This window comes from Lutra lutra, chromosome 10, assembly GCF_902655055.1.
Source record: "Lutra lutra chromosome 10, mLutLut1.2, whole genome shotgun sequence".
Taxonomy (NCBI): domain Eukaryota; kingdom Metazoa; phylum Chordata; class Mammalia; order Carnivora; family Mustelidae; genus Lutra; species Lutra lutra.
Genome location: NC_062287.1, coordinates 65,337,202 through 65,360,145, shown reverse-complemented (window position 1 = coordinate 65,360,145; position 22,944 = coordinate 65,337,202). Strand labels below are relative to the sequence as shown.

The following is a 22,944-nucleotide window of genomic DNA, read 5'->3' as shown; positions in this document are numbered from 1 at the left end:
GTCTTATACAAGTTCCATACCCTGAAAATCCTCTGTATTCTGCCTATTCATGTCCCTGCAATGTCCTCAATTTCAGATAACCCTTAATCTTATTTTGCTGTCTCCGTAGTTTTGCCTTTTTCAGTATGTCATGTAATTGGAATCATAACGTATGTAGCCCTTTTGGATTGAGGTCTTTCATTTAGTAATATGCATATAAAGATCCTCCATGCCTTTTCATGGCTTCTTTTTAGCACTAAATAATATTCCATTGCCTCAAATGTGCCACAATTTATTTATCCATTCATCTACTGAAGGACATCTTGGTTGCTTCCAAGTTTTGGCAGTTATGAATAAAGCTGCTATAAACATCCATGTGCAAGTTTTTTTTGTGAACATGTTTTTGGGTAAATACCAAGGAATACAATTTCTGGATTGTCTACTAAGAATATGCTTAGTTTTATAAGAAACTGTCATACTATCTTCCATAGTGGTTGTCCATTTTGCATTCCTACCAGCGATGCATTAGAGTTCCTGTTGTTCTACATCCTGTCAGTATTTGGCATTGCCAGTATTTTGGATTTTGGCCATTCTAATAGATATGTAATGATAGCTCATTGTTATTTTAATTTATAATTCTGTAATGACATAGGTTGTTGAATGTCTTATCGTATGCTTTTTTTTCTCCTGTGTATCTTCTTTAGTGAGGTATCTGTTCAGATCTTTTGCCTATTTTTTAATTGAGTTGTTCATTTTCTTATTGTTGACTTTTAAGAATTCTTTGTATATTTTGGATGACTATACGTTATTTAGTATGTCTTTTGCAAACCTTTTCCCAGTCTTTCCTTGGGTTGTTTTCTTTTTCGTTTTCTTTTTAATGCTCAGGCTGCTGTTAGCCAAGATTGCTTTTTTTTTTTTTTTTTAAGATTTTATTTATTCATTAGAGAGAGGGGAGAGCACAGAGGTTGAGTAAGAGGGAAAAACAAACTCCCTGCTGAGCAGAGAGCCCAACATGGGGCTCGATCCCAGGACCCTGAGATCATGATCTGAGCTGAAGGCAGACACTTACTCAACTGAGCCACCCAGGTGCCCCGACTGTCTTCTCATTTGTTGATGGTATCTTTCACACAGCAAAAAATTTTAATTGTAATAAAGTCTAGCTTATCAATTATTTCTTCTATGGTTAATTACTTAGTGTTTTATCTAAAAGGTTATTGCCAAAACCAAAGGTCATCTAAATTTTTTCCTATATTATCTTCTGGGAGTTTTAGAGTTTTGTGCTTTTAACATTTAGGTGTGTGATCCACTTTGAGCTAATTTTTATGAAGAGTGCAAGGTCTATCTTTGTCTAGATTCATTTTCTTCTATATGAATATCAGGTTATTTCAGCATCATTTCTTGAAAAGACTATTTTTTTTTCCCACTGCATTGCCTTTGCTTCTTTGTCAAAGTTGACTATGTTTGGGTATACTATTTCTGGTCTCTGTTCTATTTGATTGATCTGTATGTCTCTTCTTTCACCAATACTACACTGTCTTGATTACTCTAGCTTAATATTAGTCTTTAAGTCAAATAATGACTTTATTCTTTGACATTTTTTTTCTTCTTCAGTATTATGTTTGCTGTTCTGGATCTTTTACCTCTCTGTAAACTTTAAAATCAGTTTGTCATTATCCACAAAATAACTTGCTGGGATGTTGATTGGGATCGCATTGAACTATAGATCAAGTTTGGAAGAACTGATACTTGACAGTATTGAGTCTTCCTATCCATGAGCATGGAATATCTTTCTTTTTATATAGTACTTCTTTGGTTACTTTCTTTAAAGTTTTATAGTTTTCCTCATGTAAATCTTGTATATATTTTGTCAACTTTAACCTAATTATTTAATTGGGAGAGGTTCTAATGTAAATGGTACTGTATTTTTAATTTCAAACAACACTTGTTCATTTCTTGGTATATAGGAAGGCAGTTAACTTTTGTATATGAACCTCTGATATTAGTAATTCATATCTTTTTTTTTTCTTAGTTAACTGGCTAGAGGCTTATTGATTTTAATGATCTTTTTCAAGAACCAGCTATGTTTTGTTGATTTTCTCTGTTGATTTTTTATTTTCAATTTTATTGATTTCTGCTCTGATTTTTAAAATTTCTTTTCACTTGCTTACTTTGGGTTTAATTTACTCTCCTTTTTCTAGCTTTCTAAGATAGAAACTTAGATTATTGATTTTAGATCTTTGTTCTTTTCTAATATATGCATTCAATGCTATAAATGTTCCTTTAAGTGCTGCTTTTGCTGAATCCCAAAAATGTTAATAAGTTGTATTTTCATTTAGATATTTTTCAAATTTCTTTTGAGATTTTGTCTTTGACCCATGTATTATTTAGAAGTGTGTTGTTTAACCTCCAAGCATTTTGGGACTTCTTCAACTGCTTTTCTGTTACTAGTCCAGTTCTGTTGGGGCATCTTAGAGCAGTTCACTGCCATGTTCCCATGCTCCCCTAAGAGCATACATTGTATGTTTTCTATTTCTTACAATACATTAATATACATTACATAGTGTATAACATGGTCTGTTTTGATGAACAAGATATCTTTTTCATTGTATTGAACTGAAGACTTAGATTAATGAAGCAATTTTTAAATAATTCTCCTTTCCATCAGTGATAGATACTTAGCACTTTGTCTTCAACTCATTTCATGATCTGTTCTAAAGAGGGAGAAGTTTTTCATTTATGGTGATTTGTATCTACATATGCCAGTCTGTGTCTAAGAATGAGTGGCATCTGTGGAAAATCTAGGCTGTTTTCTTAAAATGTTTATGTGCATTGAAGAAAGTGTTCTATGTTGTAAATATGTACTTAATATATATAAAGTAGATATATATATATTGGCTATTGTACACATATATATATATATTGACTTAGGTAACATACCATATTAGCTGGACTTTTTTTTTTTTTTTACAATGGAGGGATATTTAATATTTCACAAAAATTTATAAGTAATAAATTTTCATTATACCTTTAAAATGTGACAATTTTTTCTATCCCATTTAGTTTTGTCAGCCTGGAGGGTGGCAGCTGTCCAGAGAAAGGAAGCAGCCAACATTTTTTGTGGTGGTCCTGACAGATATTGACTCAGATCGACATTACTGCTCGTGCCTAACCTTCTATGAGGCAGAAATCAATCTTCAGGTACAACAACTTTTCTAGCCAAAAGAACAACATTTAGGAATCTTTTTTTAAATGCCATTTTTGTTGTTGTTGCTGTTGTTGTTGTTGTTAGAACTATAAGTTTAAGTTCTTTGGGTTACTTTAGAAAGACTGAGGTACTCTACTGTTGGAGAAGAGAGGAAGAAGGTAAAATTTAATTGTTTTCTTTTAAAATACTGATCATAATCTGAGTATTTCCAAGAATAGCATATTCATGAATTGGTTTATTCCCTGTCAGTCCTGTTCTTGAGAGATTTTTTTCAGAATATAGAGCATAATCAGAATGTTTATAAATCACCAATCACAATGCTCAATATTATTTTTTAAGTACCCAACTAAATGTCAAGTCATTATTATTAGTGGTGGGAGTATCAATATGAGAAGACTGAAATTCATAGGCTAGAACCATAGAAATGAAAAATATTGGTTTCTTGGAGTATTTGTTGGGGCTCTTAGTTTCAGACAGCTGAATCTACTTTCTCTGATTTATGCATAAAAGGATTTATGACAATGTATTGGGCAGCTTATGTAATTTCATGGATTATAGGTGAGCTGGGAACCAATTTTGGGTACTAGGAATTGCCTAGCTTGGGTCTGTTTTAGTAACTTTTTCTTCCTTTGACCACTTGGCACTTATGATGTTGCATACTAGACAATATAACCTTTACATGTTGCCCTAAAACATCTAACCTCTCATGTGCAGCCTGTTTAATCTTACACTGGTGACTTTTGCTTTAAATCTCACATGGTTTGTTTTCTTGAGGAAGTCAAGAGTCCATGCAGATCCCACCCCCCTGGAAAGGAATCAGAAAAATTTTTTGTTGTTATGCATTTGTTTGTTTGTTTTGCTTTCAAAGCTCTATAGTGCAAGAAGGAAACTATGAAAGAGTTTGGAGGATACTGAATAAGCCAATCTGCATTATCTGTAGTACTTTCTGCTACACGCAGGTGAATGAGTATCACTGCCAGAATAAAGGATTGGCTTGCTTTCTAAAATGGCCTCACAAAGAAGCATTTGTTGTTTGGGTTGTTCTAATTAAAACTCCAATATCTGGGGCGCCTGGGTGGCTCAGTGGGTTAAGCCGCTGCCTTCGGCTCAGGTCATGATCTCAGGGTCCTGGGATCGAGTCCCACATCGGGCTCTCTGCTCAGCAGGAGGCCTGCTTCCCTCTCTCTCTCTCTCTGCCTGCCTCTCCGTCTACTTGTGATCTCTCTCTGTCAAATAAATAAATGAAATCTTTAAAAAAAAAAAAACAAAAAAACTCCAATATCTGAATGTTACCAGATGCAGAAATCTGAATTTGTAGTACAAGAGAAGATGTCACCTTTCTTGACACAGACTTATATTACTCACATTCATTAGACTGATGTATTAAAACCAGCATGCTAGTTTATTAATTTACTGTGGTAAATTAAAAGTTAACATAGAACAAAATATGCATCACCTGTATTATCAATACATTCTCTCTTTGTTGTCAGATCTTTGTGGGAAGCCATTTCAAAATCTGAAGCATTTTGGTTGTGGAATCAAACTAAGGAATATTTTATGTCTAATATTTAGTACCTATTAGACTAACATAGCCCATTGTTTCCATTTGAGATTAGAGATTGTGTTGTTAGTGGGGACAAAAACTTAGAAGTCAGTGACAATAGCCATTTCTATTGTGGATAGTGTTTGAGTGGATGTTGCCAACAAATAATAATCAAATTCCCATTTTTTATCTATTTAGTCTAAAAGTGTTCTCTAGCCAAAAGCCTCTCTATCTCTTTTAGGTGACCTTTCATTTCTCTGTTGATCTTCAGAATTTAATTTAGTTCTGAGAATGCAGTATTTTATTTTTCTATTCCTTTTTAAGATTTTATTTATTTATTTGACAGAGAGTGCAAGTAGGCAGAGCAGTAGGCAGAGGCAGAGGGAGAGGGAGAAGCAGGCCCTCCGCTGAGCAGGGAGCCTGAAGTGAGGCTCGATCCTAGGACCCTGGGATCGTGACCTGAGCCGAAAGCAGACACTTAACCAACTGAGCCACCCAGGTGCCCCTTATTTCTCTATTGCTGATGGTATCTCTTCACAATTCCCTAGAATTGCCCAATGAAACTGTGATTTTTCACGTTCTTCCTTCTTTCTCCCTCACAGCCAACCCCTCTTGCCCCAAAATAACTGACAGAAAACTAATACATTAAGATGATGTAGGGGGTTCCTCCATTGTCATTGGTGATATAGCAAACTCCTGAACTCAGTTCCTCCCACAGACACACCAAATCTGCTGCTACCATTGAATGATTCCTTCTGAAAGAAATCCAGGAACTAGCTGAGCAACTCACACTGGGCAAAAATACCCACACTAAAATGAGTAGGGAAGGCTAAGACAGACTCTTATCATAAATCTTACCCCTTGCACAGTGACTTTGGGAAGGAATTTACAACTTCCAGCTTTTTCCTGATGTGTAAGGCATTTGGACCCAACATCTAGCCTCAACTGGATAATGTTTAAGACTTGCACCTGAGGAGTGGGCATCCAAAACACCTAACTTTGAAAGCCAGTGTCCATGAGACTGGTGGGTCTCAGGGACACATGGCTCATATCCATGAGACCCACCAGTCTATAGCAAACTACTAGAGTTCTTAATAGGTTTACAAAAATTCACTGTGGCTATCCCCCTAGGGCTCAGGATGAAGAGAAAAGAGCTATCCATCTCCCAGTCTTTCCCTGAAAGAGTCCCATTTGCATACTTTTTTTTTTTAATTTAAAAAATTTTAAAAAAGATTTTATTTGTCAGAGAGAGAACACAAGCAGGGGGAGCAGCAGGCAGAGCAGGCAGAGGGCTGCCTGAGCAGGGAGCCCAATGTGGGACTTGATCGCAGGACACTGGGATCATAACCTGAGCTGAAGGCATGCGCTGTACCAACTGAGCCACCCAGATGTCCCTATTTGCATACTTTAAAAGCTCCTGCCTTAGGGTCAGGTTTCTAATTTAGCATATTTCTGGGGACCTCAGTGGAGACCAGGGAGGCTAACAGGTGCCATCTCTATGTTCTCTCTGGCCCACTTCACTTCACCAGTTTTCCCCTGAAAAGATCTGTGCCCATGTCTGGCACTTCAGATTTGCAGTTGCTGCCTAAGGAATGCACCCTTTTAATATGTTGGCTCTGGTAGCCAGGAAGGCTTAAATTGTCAGCTCCCACAGGACTTAAGCAAAAAAAGAAAGTTCTTACCTGGCCATCCCCACCCAGGACTCAGTGCAGAAGCAGCAGACAGAAATACCCATCTCCAAGTCTTTCACTGAAAGACCTATATTTGCATACATTAAAAACTGCTTCCTCAGGACCTGGCTTTTAGTCAGTCAGAATGTGGTTGCTGAGATCCTTCTCTTTAGCACACTGACAGGTCTTGATACACCCTCAACTACAGGAAGCACTAAGAATAAGGTAGTCTGCTTGACAATCACAGAGTTTTCAGAGATAGCGAAGAACTGTGGAAGATTGAATTGATAAGGTTCGTCCTCCTAGAAGAGTCCACTCCTTCAAGATTAGGAATGCATAGAAACTAACAAAGAAAGTCAAGGAAAATGAAGAAATAGGAATGTGTTCCAAATGAAAGGACAGAATAAAACCTCAGAAAAAGGAGAAATGGAGGTAAGAAATTTACCTGATAAAAGGTTCAAAATAATGATTATAAAGATGGTCCCTTAGCACAGGAGAAGAATGAATAAGGTCAGAAGTTTAACACAAAACATAAAAAAGTACCAAATACAAGTCACAGAGCCAAAGCATAGAATAATCACACTGAAAAATACTAAAAAGGATTTAACAGCAGACAAGATGAAGGAGAAGAAAGGATCAGTGAACTTGAGGACAGGACAGTGGAAATCACCCAATCAAAAGAACAAAAAGAAAAAAGAATGAAAAAGAGTGAAGATAGCTTTAAGGACTTACATGACAGTATCAAGTAGACCAACATCCACAATTTAGGTATTCTGGAAGGATAAGAGAGAAAAGGGCAGAAAACTTATTTGAAGAAGTAATGGCTGAAATCTAACATGGGGAAGAAAACAGATATCAAAGTCCACAAAGCCCGTGGAGTTCCAATAAAGATGAACCCAAAGAGACCAACACCAAGACACATTAAAATTGAAGTGTCAAGAGTTAAGGACAAGGAGAGAATCTTGAAAGTAGAAGAGAAAAACAGTTTGTTCATACAAGGCTCCCCCATGCCTATGAGCAGATTTCTTAGCAGAAACTTTGTGGGCTAGTAGGGAGTGGCAAGTTGCATTCAACCAAGAATATTCTACCTGGCAAAGTTGTCCTTCAGAATTGAAGAAGACATAAACATGTTTCCAGACAAGCAAAAGCTGAAGAAGTTCATCACCATTAGACTGGCCTTATAAGGAATGTTAAAGGGAGTTCTTTAAGCTGAAATGAAAGGGTACTAATTAGTAACAGGAAAACATATTAAAGTGTAAATCCTAGTTGTAAAAAATCTCTAATGTTGTAAAGATGGTGATTTAATCACTTATAAAGCCTAGTATGAAGGGATTAAAAGACAAAAGTAGAGGACTACCTGGGTGGCTGGGTTGAGTGTCTGACTATTGATTTCAGTTCAGGTCATGAACTCAGGGTCATGAGATCGAGCCTCGGGTCAGGCTCCGTGTTAGTTATAGAGCCTGCTTGAACCTCTCCTGCTTTTCTTTCTCTCTCTCTCTTAAGTAAGTAAATAAATAAATAAATAAAATCGTAAAGAAAAGGTAGTAAAAATAACTGTATAAAAACATGTTAATGGGGGGCACCTGGGTGGCTCAGTGGGTTTAAGCCTCTGCCTTCAGCTCGGGTTGTGTTCCCAGGGTCCTGGGATCGAGCCCCGCATCGGGCTATCTGCTCAGCGGGGAGCCTGCTTCCTCCTCTCTCTCTCTGCCTGACTCTCTGCCTACTGTGATCTCTATCTGTCAAATAAATAAATATTTAAAAAACAAAACAAAACAAAAAAAACATGTTAATGGATACATAAGATTTTTAAAAAGATGTAAATTATAGCCTCAAAAAACATAAATTAGGTGAGGGGGGATTAAAAATGTAGTGCTTAGAATATGTTCTTTTTTTTTTTAAAGATTTTATTTATTTATTTGACAGACAGAGATCACAAGTAGGCAGAGAGGCAGCCAGAGAGAGAGGAAGGGAAGCAGGCTCCCTGCTGAGCAGAGAGCCCGATGCGGGACTCCATCCCAGGACCCTGAGATCATGACCTGAGCCAAAGGGAGCGGCTTAACCCACTGAGCCACCCAGTTGCCCTAGAATATGTTCTAATGTAAATTGTCATCAACTTAAAGTAGACTTTTAAAAATTGTTTTATGCTGGGGCACCTGGGTGGCTCAGTGGGTTAAAGCCTCTGCTTTCAGCTCAGGTCATGATCTCAGGTCCTGGGATCAAACCCCCGCATCGGGCTCTCTGCTCAGCAGGGAGCCTGCTTCTCCCTCTCTCTGCCTGCCTCTCTGTCTACTTGTGATCTCTGTCTGCCAAATAAATAAATAAATAAGTAATCTTTTAAAAAAAAACTGTTTTATGCAACTTCGGTAACCACAAGTAAAAACCTCTAGTAGATACAGAAAAGATAAAGAGAATGGAATCCAAGCATAACACTAAAGAAAAACATCAAGTAACAAAGGAAGAAAGCAAGAGAGGAAGGAAGGAACAATGGAATTACAGAATATCCAGAAAACAAGGAATAAAATGGCATTAGTAAGTATAAACTGATCAGTAATTACTTTAATTGTAAACAAATTAAGTTCTCTAATCCAAAGATTTAGAATGGCTGAATGGATTAAAAAGAATAAGACCCAACTAAATGCTACCTAGGAGAGACTCACTTAAGCTTTAAAGGTAGATACAGACTGAAATTGAAGATAGAAGAAAATACGGCATGCAAATGAAAACCAGAAGAAAGCTATAGTAGCTATACTTGTCAGACAAAATAGACTTTTTAAAAAAGATTTACTTACTAAAAAAAATGTGGGGGAGGTGCCTGGGTGGCTTAGTGGATTAAGCCTCCTGCCTTTGGCTCAGGTCATGATCCCAGGGTCCTGGGATCGAGCCCTGCATCTGGCTCTCTGCTCGGCAGGGAGCCTGTTTTCCCCTCTCTCTCTGTCTGCCTCTCTGCCTACTTGTGATCTCTGTCTGTCAAATAAATAAATAAAATCTTAAAAAAAAAAAAAAGTAAAAAAAAATTTACTTATTATATATATAGAGAGATGGCTGCTTGTAAATGAGGGGAGGGTCAGAGAGAGAGAATCTCAAGCAGACTCCTCACTGAATGCAGAACCCAATGTGGGCTCGATCTCACAACCCTGAGATCATGACCTGAGCCAAAAAAAACCCAAAAAACTAAGAGTGGGATGCTTAACCAACTGAGCCACTTGGGCACTGCCAAAATAGACTTTAAAAGCTGTAATAATTGACAAAGAAGGTCATTTTATAATGATAAAGTAGTCAACCCATCAAGAGGATTTAAGAATTGTAAATATTCATATACCCATCAGAGCACCTAAGTAAATATAATATTTGCTTATGTTCTTTATAGAACTCCCTTGTTTTCTTCTCCAGTACAGGATGCAGTTTAAAATCACATATGGCTTTTAATTATCATTTCTAGTTGTGTCTTTTTTTTTTTTTAAGATTTTGTTTATTTATTTGACAGATACAGATCACAAGTAGGCAGAGAGGCAGGCAGGAAGCAGGCTCTCTGCTGAGCGGAGAGCCCGATGTAGAGCTCAATCCCAGAACCCTGGAATCATGGCCTGAGTCAAAGGCAGAGGCTTTAACCCACTAAGCCACGCAGGCACCCCGTGTCTTTTTATCTTAGAAAAGTTGCTCACCCTTTGTTTTATGACATTGACATTTTTGAATAATGCAGGTCTCATGTCCCCTTTTAATTAGCAATAATCGCACCTCAGATAAACCTCATTGGCCACGGTACTGCCACTGCACAAAGCTCATGTCCCTTTTTAATAGAATATTCATTATTGTGTTTTTTCTGATGTCTCTTATCTTTAGATTCAGTTTATACATCAGCAGTTGGAATATTACCAACATTTGAAATACTGTGTTTCTTTTCTTTTCTTTTTCTTTCTTTCTTTCTTTCTTTTTTTTTTTAAAGATTTTACTTATTTTTTGACAGAGAGTCCCAGTAAGCAGAGCGACAGGCAGAGCGAGAGGGAGAAGCAGGCTCCCTGCTGAGCAGGGAGCCTGATGCAGGACTTGATTCCAGGACCCTGGGATCATGTCCTGAGCTGAAGGCAGATGCTTAACCAACTGAGCCACTCAGGCACCCCAAAGTATGTTTCTTATAATGGTGTCCATCTGTTATGTTAATTTGGTAATTTGGTCAGGTGATGGCCAGATATTTCCATTCTACAGTTGCTGTTTTATTGCTTTCAGCTAATAAATAAACTGTGGGAAGACACTTTAAAACAATGCAAACCTTCCATTACTCATTAATCATGTCCCTCTAGATTTAGCATTTAGTGATGATTCTTGCTTGGGCCAATTTTTATTATGATGGTTGTAAAATGATTATTTCCCACCTCCAAACGTCTTCTACCTTTACTAGTCAGTAGTTGACATTTTACTATAAGCAGGGAAGACCTTTTCCTGTCTTGTCTGTCTGAGCTATAGACTCATTTATTCCACTTTCTGTTTTCTTTAATAGTATTTAATTAATGGTTTTCATGCACAAATTGTCCTAGACTTGTACCCTTCAAGTTGGTTCCTATTTTCTTGTGATAAGGCCCCATCATTTTTTAAAGCATTTTTAAAATTTTATGTCATAATAAGCTGATCCAGGATCATCTTGTTCCTTCCTTGCCCTCGGCCTTGAAATCAGCCATTTTTCCAAGGTTCCTTGGCTCATTTGAGTGGAGAATAATACTAGAAACAAGATGTAGGTTCTTGTGTATTTGGAATCAATGTTTAAAAATCTTTTTTTAAGCTTAGATATTTGCCCATTTTCCATTTTAAGTGGACCCAAAATTATAATTTACTTAGTTTTTATAATCAACTTACAGAAGCTTATATTCTGCTTCTTAAGAGTTTTCCCAAGTTTCTGAAAATGAAAATAAGCTGTGAGAATTCTGGCTCCTATAGAATTGCAGTTAGGTAGTAAGGTACTCACCGGAATTGTATTGTATGATAGCTTTTCTGTGCTCATAACAGAAAGTTAATGTTGTTTGGAATTGGTCCCCCAAAATGGCACAAACAATGAGGCAGAATTTGAGTAAATAGTATTAAAACTCTGATGATGTTCCTTTCTAGGTCATCATTAATGTTTTTCCCATTTTTGGTGTGAAGTTAACTCTGTTATTTTTTAAAAATGTGTTTTTCTTTTATTTCTGGATCATATCATCAGTTCAAAAATAGATCTTTTAATTCTCATTTGGTGTGAATTACTTCATACCAAATATACTATGACACATTATTTGGAAGCCTGAAGAGGAGGAACTTAGGGACACACACCATCCAAAGTATAATTGTGCAACTTTAAGAATGTTGGCTCTTATCTTTCCAGGATACAGTAACACTGTCAATAATGACAAGCAAAATCTTTGCATTAAACTTTTGAAAATGTGTTCCCAAAATTATTCAACTAGACAATATGATTGTAATTTTTTAAATGTAATCACTAAACAAGATAAATATAAGGTTGCTTTTTATGGGCTTATCTAAAAGATAGACCCGTCTAAATTTTTTATTTAGTTGTATCTTTTTAAAGTCTTTTTAATGTGTTTATAATTATGTTTATGAACCAATAGTAATGATGCAATTCATAGTAAAGACATTTGGTATGTCAGCAAATAAATTGTCAAAGGATGGGGGGTGATGATTGAAGGTACATTGGAGAACTAAGATGAAGAATAAAGAGGTACATAGAAGGAATAGGATATGTTTCTTTATCTCAGTTGGCTTAAAATCTGGTGTGTAAGGCAAAATCAAAATTTAAGTATAAAGATTCTCCTACGTACCTATGCTAAGTACCAGTTCAGTGATGGAGTTAATAATTAAAGACATGTAGCTGAAATAAATCTTACAGATTTTAAAGGACCCAGTGGCCATTTAAAAAACAAGAGCTAATAAAAGCTTAGAGTAGAGGAAATAGAAAGGGCAGTCCAGGCAAAAAGCTATGGATAGAAAAAAAAAAGATTATCATGTTTATGATACATTGAAGGCCTATCATGTTCCAGGCACTGTGCTGAAAGTTTTTTTTTTTTTTTTTAAGATTTTATTTATTTATCAGAGAGAGAGAGGGAGAGAGAGCGAGCACAGGCAGACAGAATGGTAGGCAGAGGCAGAGGGAGAAGCAGGCTCCCTGCCAAGCAAGGAGCCCGATGCGGGACTCAATCCCAGAATGCCGGGATCATGACCTGAGCCGAAGGCAGCCGCCCAACCAACTAAGCCACCCAGGCGTCCCTGTGCTGAAAGTTTTACAGAACCTTTATTCCATATTATTTAACTCACAGGTAGTTTATTTTATTTTATTCTCTCAAGAACAGCACTTGGGGCGGGGCGTGCCTGAGTAGTTTAGCCAGTTAAGCATCTGCCTTTGGCTCAGGTCATAATCCCAGAGTCCTGGGATTGACTGCTCCCTGCTCAGCGGGGAGCCTGCTTCTCCCTCACCCTCTGCCCCACCCCCAGCTTGTTTTCCCTCTCTCAAATAAATAAATAAAATCTAAAAACAAACAAAAAAAGAACAGCACTTGGTAAGTTTTAACCATCCATTTTATGGATGAGGCTAAAAGACTTACCCAGGGAGTTCTGGTACTAAGTCAAAAAGCTTGAATTTGTCTGTCTCCAGAGACCAAATATCAATATCAAATACTAAAACATATATTACAAGGCTGCAAAAATTATATCATTGTATATTGTTTCAAGAAAAATTGTCAAGAATATACCATAATTGGTCTTATTATTATTATCAGTATCTGACAGTGGAAACATTACAAATCAATGGAATCTGTACATTTTAACAAGTGTTATTTAAATAGTTATTGAACTTTGTGAGAAAAAAATAAATTTAAATGCTCATAGTAAAATACAGCAATTCCAAATGATTGAGCAATTTATCTGGAAAAATGAAGTAATAAAAATGGATTTATAAACTAATCTCTTGTTGGGAAAACTTGGAGCAGTATAGGAAATCACATAAAACATTTGATTTATCTGAATAATAACCTAATCATTTTTTCTTTATTTCTTTTTCCCTCACTTGGTTATCAAACACTTAAATTGTGCTCATTGTAGAAAATTTAGAATGTATTGGGGAATAAAGAAAGAGAACAGAAAAAAAACCCGGTAATTAAATGTATTTTGTTTTAATAAGAATTTTTTTAAAAAACTAAAACTCTTTATAGATATAATTAATGTCTACACATTAATTGACCATGGATATAATATACTTTAACCATCTCCTAATGGGCATTTAATTCCTCTCTTTATCAATATTATGAACAACACGATTATGAATATCTCTTTGGAATAATCTTGATTCTATTAAGGAGGGTTTTGTCAATGATTATGTATCTCACTAAATTAGAAATTAGAGAAGACCGGGGTGCCTGGGTGGCTCAGTGGGTTAAGCCTTTGTCTTCAGCTCAGGTCATGATCTCAGGGTCCTGGGATCAAGCCCTGCATCAGGATCTCTGCTCAGTAGGGAGCCTGCTTTCCCCCCCTCTCTGCCTGCCTCTCTGCCTGCTTATGATCTCTCTATGTCAAATAAATAAATAAAATCTTAAAAAAGAAATTACATTATACATTTTTTTTAAGATTTTATTTTTTAAGTAATCTCTATGCCCCCTTTTGGGCTCGAACTCACAACCCCAAGATCAAGAGTTACACACTCCACCTACTGAGCCAGCCAGGTACCCCACAGTCAGCATTATACTTGATGGTATCCTAGAGACTAATCCTCAGACCTCATTCAATGAAGAGAATCGAGTGAAAACTAGCATAAGTAACATAATTCAGACAGACATAAGAATTGGGGGGACATATATTTTGAGTTTATTCTGACGTTTGATAATTTGCAACATATACAAATATCCACATAGGATTCTCTTTGTAGTAGGAATGGAAGATTATGCTTTTTGTGCAAGGGTTCTTTCTCCATCCTCTCCCTTTTCAAACTGAGAATTTCTTAATGCACAGAATGCTGTGTCTTAGCACTCCTCTTGACATCCATCACAGATGCATTCTGTAGAGAAAACATTTCATTGAATTAGTTATGACTGATGAGTATTATATGCTTAAAATGTATGAGACATTAAAACAACAAGACAAACTTTTGAGAACAAGTTCCCAAAATCCTTCAATATTAAATGCCTTTTCTTAAATTTGGACAATTTTACAATAAGAAGGGCTGCAGCAAGAACTGTGTATTGTTGTTACTATTTAATTTAAATGCAAGAAGGATTATTACATGCAGCTATACTTAATGGAATAAAGTGTGAACATCTTCCCAGATTTATAGCTTGACTTTTTGTATGTCATGTCTTCTAAACAGTTCTTTGAACTAATACCTATTTCTTTTAAAGGTTGTATATGAATACAAGATAGCTGAAAGAGAACTAACCCATGAGTTAGAAGACTTGACTTATTAATCCCCATTCTACATTGAATGAGCTGTATGATCGTAGCAAGTGATTTCATGTCTCTAGGCATGAGATTCCTTGTTTGTAAAATGAAGTGGTTACCTTCTAGTACTATATTGTTTTATTATTCCATCATGTTAACTACCTCTGATTTTATACTTTGTTTAAAAAAAGATTTATTGAGACGCCTGGGTGGCTCAGTCGGTTAAGCATTTGCCTTCAGCTCAGGTCATGATCCCAGGGTCCTGGGATCAAGTCCCTTGTGGGACTTCTTGCTCAGCGGGGAGCCTGCTTCTCCCTCTGTTTGCCTCCCCCTCTGCCTGCTGCTCCCCGCTGTTTGTGCTGTCTCTCTCTCTGACAAATAAATAAATAAAATCTTAAAAAAAAAAAGATTTATTTATTCACCTTAGAGAGAGAGAGGGACAACACTTGAGCAAGAGTGGGGTGAGGGGCAGAGGCAAAGAATCTCAGTACAAAGTCCCCACCAAGGAGGGAGCCCAATGCAGGGCTCAGTCTCACAACCCTAAAATCTTGACCTGAGCTGAAATCAAGAGTTGGACACTTAACTGACTGAGCCACCCAGGCACCCCTAATTAAGTTTTGTTTAAGTAATCTTTATACCCAATGCGGGGCTCAAACTCATTACCCTGAGGTCAAGAGTCAGATGTTCTTCTGACTGAGCCAGTCAGGCACCCCTAACTACTTCTGATTTTAGAGATATATATTAATTTTGCTCAAAGTAGATATAGAGTTTCTACATAAATTATGATCCACAGAATATTTCATCATCTGAATAAAAGCCTGCTTTTTAGACCAATATATTTAATATGACCAAATGTCCTGTGTCTTTATGGAATGTTTCACTATGCCATGTTACATGATCATTAAAGTTTCAACATGTGTTCTTTAAAAAAATAATGCTGAAATCTTGGATCTTAGTGCCCAACATTATAAACTTCTAAATTAGGGATTCCAGGAAAGTACCTTTTATTTACATTGTGCTTAAATTATGAATTTGTAAACTTAAGTCCTATGATCTTATAACTCACCAAATAATATAATTTTTCATCTAAAAACTAATGTTTTGTCATTTCTAATCTTTTTAACCAATTTTAACACATAATGGAAAAGAACTTTCAAAAGAGCCCATTGACTTTTGTATTTCACAAAATAATATTCTTGAATTTATGAGAACCTAATTTGGAGTTGGTTAACCTTGTTAGAAAGAAACAAACAAGTTTATTTGCAGTTTTCCTACCTCATACAAAAGTTTGTGATAATTATTTCTTTTTCTTCAGAGATAAGGATTAGCTTAATAGTATTTGTCATATTGTTGACATTTGAAGTCAGTCCTAGATGCTCTTAATAATCTTAAAAGATATACCAAAGAATTCTTGAGTAATAACTAACAATTGATTTGAATTAATTATGTCTTGGGGATAAAGGATAAGGAACATAGTAACAATGATCATATTTTTCAGTTAATGATGATTAACTTATTAACTGATTTATTCAGTGCATATTAATTAACTGGAGGGTAAAGGGTGTTTAAAAAAAGGTACGTAGTAAGAATTACTGAAATAAAAGATGTCAAAAATTAAAGCTTCAACAAATTATCATTAAAAAGTATATTACAAATTAATCTATTTTATCCACTAATAATGTGAACATAGGCAACACACTTTACTTAAGTATGCCTAGCATAAAAATTTAGTGTTTAGCTCATATTTTTAAAAGGTATATAAGGGCTAAAATTAGGAAAATGTAATAGGTAGATTAGATACATAGTAAAATTCAAGCTGGTCATGTACATAGCATATTGCTTTTTTCTGAGTTTGACTCTTTGGATGCTTTGACTTGTCTCATTGTTGGATTTCTTCTTTTCCCTTTACCTTTATCTCTGACTTTTCTATTTATCCTTTAAATTCCAGCTCACTGCTGTGGGCCTCACTGATTTCCCTTCTCAGAGTTTCTCAAGCACTTTAAATATGAACTTCGAAATGTTATAATATTGTTTTGCACTTATTGCTGTTATTTCACCTGTGTTGGTTTTAGCACTTAAGCTAGAATATAAATTTCCTGACACAGAAAACTACACCTTATCCTTCTGTGACACCTGCTATGTATGGCCAACCATTCTGTGTTAAATAAACCTACTGATAAACGTTACTGTTTACTTTTAAAACTTTAAACTTTTTGTTATAAAGATAGTACAAGAGTAAATATTTTAGCAGATTATTTTTCACTAGATATTTGTATATTTTTATGTGGTATGTGTCAGCCATAATCCTATGACCAAAGACATATGCTAAGGAAAATGCTAATTTTGGGGAGTATAACCTTGCAGGCCTTTTCTCCTCCACATTAAAAATGTAAGCATAGGGGTGCCTGGGTGATTCAGTTGTTAAGCATCTGCCTTCGGCTCAGGTCATGATCTCTGGGTCCTGGGATCAAGCCCCCCATTGGGCTCCCTGCTCAGACAGGAAACCTGCTTCTCCCTCTCCCACTCCTCCAGCTTGTGTTCCCCTCTTGCTGTGTCTCTGTCAAATAAATAAAATCTTTATTTAAAAAGTAAAAATAATTAACCCTATATACTGTTTACTACTTTTTAAACTTGTTGCATTTAGTATATTCCTATGTCATATTTTTGATTACCTTTAAATAGTTTTTATAGCCATTTTTTTGTTTTTTTTAATTGAGATATAATTGACTTTATAGTCATTATTTCTAAACAGAGCTTTAGCTTCTTGCTGTCCTGTTTTTATAATAATAGAAAAAAAACTGATTGAAAGAGGAATGGAACTCACATTTATTGAGCCTTTAAAATATGCAAGGCATATTGCCTCCTGATTACTCCCCATTCCTCTTTCCATCTCCAGCCCCTATCTGTGTCTTCTTTAGTTTTCTATCTTTAGTAAATGTCATTACTATCCAGCCATGTGTTCAAACATAAAACTTAGAATTACCACTCACCCTCCCTTTCTTTTATCCTGCACATTCTAGCCATCAGCAAATCCTGTCAATTCTACTTCCAGATTGAATCCTTAATCACTACTTTTCTTCTATCTCCCATTACTACTCTACTGTACATCTTGCCTTATCTAACAGACTTCTTTTTTTAAATTTTTAATTTGTTATTAACATATAATATATTATTAGCCCCAGGGGTACAGGTCTGTGAATCACCAGGTTTAAACACTTCATAGCACTTACCATATAGCACATACCCTCCCCAACATCCACCCACCTACCAGACTTCTAACAATGCCTTCCTATTTCTACTTTTGCAAGCTATTCTCCATTCAACATTAGAGTGATTTTTTTCAAAACAGAATTGAGATTACCCTCCTTGCTTAAAACTCTTCAAGAAACAGTTTTAATTAAAAATGCACATGGGACGCCTGGGTGGCTCAGTTGGTTAAGCAGCTGCCTTCGGCTCAGGTCATGATCCCGGCGTCCTGGGATCGAGTCCCACATCGGGCTCCTTGCTTGGCGGGGAGCCTGCTTCTCCCTCTGCCTCTGCCTGCCACTCTGTCTGCCTGTGCTCACTCTCGCTTCTCTCTCTATGACAAATAAATAAATAAAATCTTAAAAAAAAAAAAAAATGCACAGAGGGGGCACTTGGGTTGCTGAGTTCGGTTAAGCGGCTGACTCTTGATTTCAGATCAGGTCATGATCGCTTGGTCCTGGGATCAAGCCCTGCCCTGGGCTCTATGCTCAGCAGAGAGTCTGCTTCAGGATTCTCTCTCTCTCTGCACCTCCCTCCCCTGCTTATGAACTCTCTCTCTCTCAAATAAATAAGTCTTTTTGAAAAAAATGCGCAGAGGACCTAAATAGACTTTTTCGCCAAGAAGACTTACATACAGATGGCCAATAGACACATGAAAAGATGTTCAGTATTGCTCATCATCAGGGAAATGCAAATAAAAACCACAATGAGAAGCACCTCTCAAATGGCTAAAATCAGAAAGACAAGAAATAACGTGTTGGCAAGGATATGAAATCTCTGTGTGGTGTTAGTAGGAATGTAAACTGGTATAGCCACTGTGGAAAATAGTATGGAGGTCTCCCAAAAAATAAAAAGAGAAATACCATATGATCCAATCATTCCACTACTGGGTATTTACCCAAAGAAAATGAAAACACTAATTTGAGAAGATATATGCACCTTTTACTGCAGTATTATTTATAATAGCCAAGATGTGGAAGCAACCTAAGTGAACATCAATAAACAAATAGGGTGCCTGGGTGGCTCAGTGGTTTAAGCCTCTGCCTTCGGCTCAGGTCATGATACCAGGGTCCTGGGATTGAGCCCCACATCGCGCTCCCTGCTCAGCGGGAAGCCTGCTTCTCTCTCTCCAGCTCCCCCTGCTTGTGTTCTCTGTGTCTCTCTTTCTTTGCCAAATAAATAAATAAATAAATCTTAAAAAAAAAAAGGCAAATAGATAAGGAAGGTGTGTATAATATTCCAGATATATGGTGGAATATCACAATCATAACAAAGCATGAGATCATGCCATTTGCAATAACATGGATGGACCTAGAGGGTATTAAGCTAAGTGAAATAAGTCAGACTAAGACAGTTATCATATGATTTCACTCTTGTGGAATCTGAAAAATAAATGAATAAACAAACAAAAAACAGAATCAGACCTATAAATACAGAAAACAGTGATGGTTGCCAGAGAAAGAGGGCGGGAGGATGGGCAAAAAGGGTGAAGGAGAGTGGAAGACACAGACTTCAAGTTATGGAATAAATAAATCACAGGAATAAAGGTCACAGCATAGGGAATACAGTCGATGATATTGTAATAGTGTTGTATGGTGACAGATCGTAGCTACACTTCTGGTGAGCCATAGTTTTCTTTATAATGACTTGGGTTTTATATATTCTTGCTGCTCTTATGTTTCTTAAAATATACCAAACTCCTTCTTACCTAAGGTCCTTTTCATTTGCCTGTGTCTCTGTCTGAATTGTGCTGCCTGAGATTTTCAAGAAACTAGTTGCTCGTCTTGCAAATGTCAGCTCCAACTTCACCTTCTCAGAGAAGCTTTCTCTGATCTCCCTTGCTCCCTTGACCAGTTACTCTCCATTGTTCATCTTTTGAAAAAATCTCCATAGGACTTAACACAAAAATTATTTTGCTCATTTTTTAAATTCATCTTTTCATTTGGTCTCCCCTCCCAGAATGTGTGCTTCATAAGGGCAGGGGCTCTGTCTCTACTGCAGCCTTAGTGCTTGGCACTTGGTGGACACCCAGTAAAACACGTTAAATGCACAGACAAGTTTACATATCACTAATCATTTTTTATAGTTTATGTGTGAGCATTGTAACCTCTCAATCTCTATTTGCTTATCCTTTGAGAAGTTTTAATTGGATGTTTTTCTAAGGTCCCTTTTAAAAATTTTCACAGACTTGTCTCTGGATTCAGACCTTAGTTCTCTAAATTTACTACACAAGTGTAACTTCCAGTAAATTACTTTACCTCACGCTATGTAAATTTTTCCACCATGGGTAAGTCATGATAATAGCACCTACTTCAGAGGATTGTTGGAAGGATTTAATGAGATAATATACTTACATCTACAAAAATATAGATCTATGGAAAGAATATAGATCTTTGTCTCTTTGGTTGACTTCTAAATTCCCATCACTTGCAACCATGTCAACACATAGCAGGTGCTCAGCGAAGGTTTTATTTCCTTTAATTTTTATTATGGAAATTTTTTTTTAAGATTTTATTTATTTGATAGAGATCACAAGTAGGCAGAGAGGCAGGCAGAGAGAGAGAGGGGGAATCAGGCTCCCCGGTGAGCAGAGAGCCCAATGCAGGGCTCGATCCCAGGACCCTGAGATCATGACCTGAGATGAAGGCAGAGGCCCAAACCACTGAGCCATCCAGGCGTCCCTATTATGGAAATTTTTAAACATATAGAAAATTAAAGTCAATAGTATAATGAACTCCATTACACTGTATCCACCTTTTAAAATTTTTAAAAATAGGGACTCCTGGCTGGCTCAGTAGGTTAAGCCTCTGCCTTTGGCTCAGGTCATGATCCCACAGTCCTGAGATTGAGCCCCACATTGGGCTCTCTGCTCGGCAGGGAGCCTGCTTCCCCCTCTCTCTCTGCCTGCTTCTCTGCCTACTTGTGATCTCTATCAAATAAATAAATAAAATCTTTAAAAATTTTTTTAAAAATAAAGATTACCGGTATTTGTCAGTCTTTTAAAATCTAAATCTTTTTTTTTTTTTTTTGAGGGAGAGGCATTTTAATGAAAACTCCAGACACTGTATTTCCCTTATAGATATTTTAGTATGCGTCTCTAACTGTAAGGGTTTTTTTAATATCTCAATCTACCATTATAATATTTAACAAAATTAATTATAATTTTGAATAGTTCCTTAATATCATCTAATACCTAACTTATTGTCTCAGAAATGTCTTGGTTTATTTAAGTCAGACTCCAGATAAGTTATACATATTGTAATGTTGATATTTCTTAAATTTCTTCTGTAACAGTCCCACTCTTGTGTGTGGTGGAGAAACTGGGTCATTTCTCCTATGGAAGGCCCTACATTCTGGATTTGGCTGATTAATTCCCCATATTATTATTTAACTTGTACTTCTATTTGGCATATTTTCCATGAAGTGATAATTATAATTAGACTTAGAGGCTTAATTAGATCCACATTCAATTTTTAAAGCAAGACTATTCAAATATTGTGCCATACTTCCTATTTTATCATTATCAAGAGGAACTTAATTTCTGGTTGCTCTAGTTTTAGTAATGTTAAGATTGATTTGTGGGTTTGGGTAGTACCATCCTTCACTTGATGGTTTTAGGATCTATTGATGATCATTGCCTAAATACATTATTTCAATAGGAATTGCAAAAAGGTGATTTCCTCATTCTCTTACCCCTTCTGCACTTACTAACTGAATGAAATTCATCTATAAAATAGAACATTTATCAACTATACCTTGATATAAAAGTTTAGTAAATTTAGTTATTCTTTTCTTTTTTTTTTTTTTAAGATTTTATTTATTTGACAGAGAGAGAGAGAGATCACAAGTAGGCAGAGAGGCAGGCAGAGAGAGAGGGAAGCAGGCTCCCCACCTAGCAGAGAGTCGGACGCTGGGCTCAATCCCAGGACCCTGAGATCATGACCCGAGCCGAAGGCAGAGGCTTTAACCCACTGAGCCACCCAGGCACCCCTAGTTATTCTTTTTTTAAAAAATGTCAGAATAGTAGATTAGTACCCTAGCAGTCATCACTAGTGACCACTTTAAAATATTGTTATTATGGACTCATGCATTTTTGTGTGTTTGAGGAGTTTCAATCAACTGCAGTTTTTATTCATTTTGATTCTGTTATTCCTTGACATAATAAGATGAATAGACTCATTGTATACATTTTTTTCTGACCCAGATATAGTAGAATGTCATTTCTCCAAGGAGTTCTGGTTTTCTTTACTGGGAAATAGTATTTAATAAAACTTTATTGCATAAATAAATTAATTAACAGTGATATGATGCTTAGTATAGTATAGAGTGTATGTTGTTAATTTCATTGGTATTTTCATATTATTTAGTCTTGAGCAGTGATTCTGAAAGTGTGGTCCCTGAACCAGCAGTATCAGCATCACTGGGGAACCTGTTAGAAATGTAAATCCTGGGGCACCTGGGTGGCTCAGTGGGTTAAAGCCTCTGCCTTGACTCAGGTCATGATCCCAGGGTCCTGGTATCGAGCCCTGCATCGGGCTCTCTGCTCGTCGGGGAGCCTGCTTCCCTTCCTCTCTCTCTCTGTGTGCCTCTCTGCCTACTTGTCATCTCTGTCTATCAAATAAATAAATAAAATCTTAAAAAAAAAAAAAAAAAGAAATATAAATCCCCACCTCGGATCTACCGAATCAGAAACACTGAGGATGGGACTTAGAAATCTGTTTTAACAAGCCCTGCATGGTTTGATGCACACTGAAGTTTGAGAACTGTTGATCAAGAGTAGAAGTTCGTAACTCATTTAGTGAGAAGAGACCACAGATATGCTAAATATATTCCAGCAGTAGCTGTGCAGTACCCTGGCTCCCAGCAGCATTGTTTTCTCATCTGAGCTTACC

At 36.5% G+C, this 22,944-nt stretch overlaps 1 protein-coding gene and 1 non-coding gene across 3 annotated transcripts in view; one reads left to right on the top strand and one right to left on the bottom strand.

The window, feature by feature from the left end:
- SBF2 (SET binding factor 2) overlaps positions 1-22,944 on the top strand; it is a 483,767-nt gene that overhangs the window by 208,068 nt on the left and 252,755 nt on the right. For both annotated transcript variants that reach the window (XM_047693703.1, XM_047693702.1), the window contains exon 3: positions 3,040-3,177. In XM_047693703.1, coding sequence (XP_047549659.1) covers positions 3,040-3,177 — 138 coding nt within the window. The remainder of the gene's footprint in view (positions 1-3,039; positions 3,178-22,944) is intronic.
- On the bottom strand, positions 10,030-10,177 carry LOC125080196 (U4 spliceosomal RNA). The gene has a single exon (XR_007121234.1). It is a non-coding gene; the product is annotated as a U4 spliceosomal RNA (small nuclear RNA).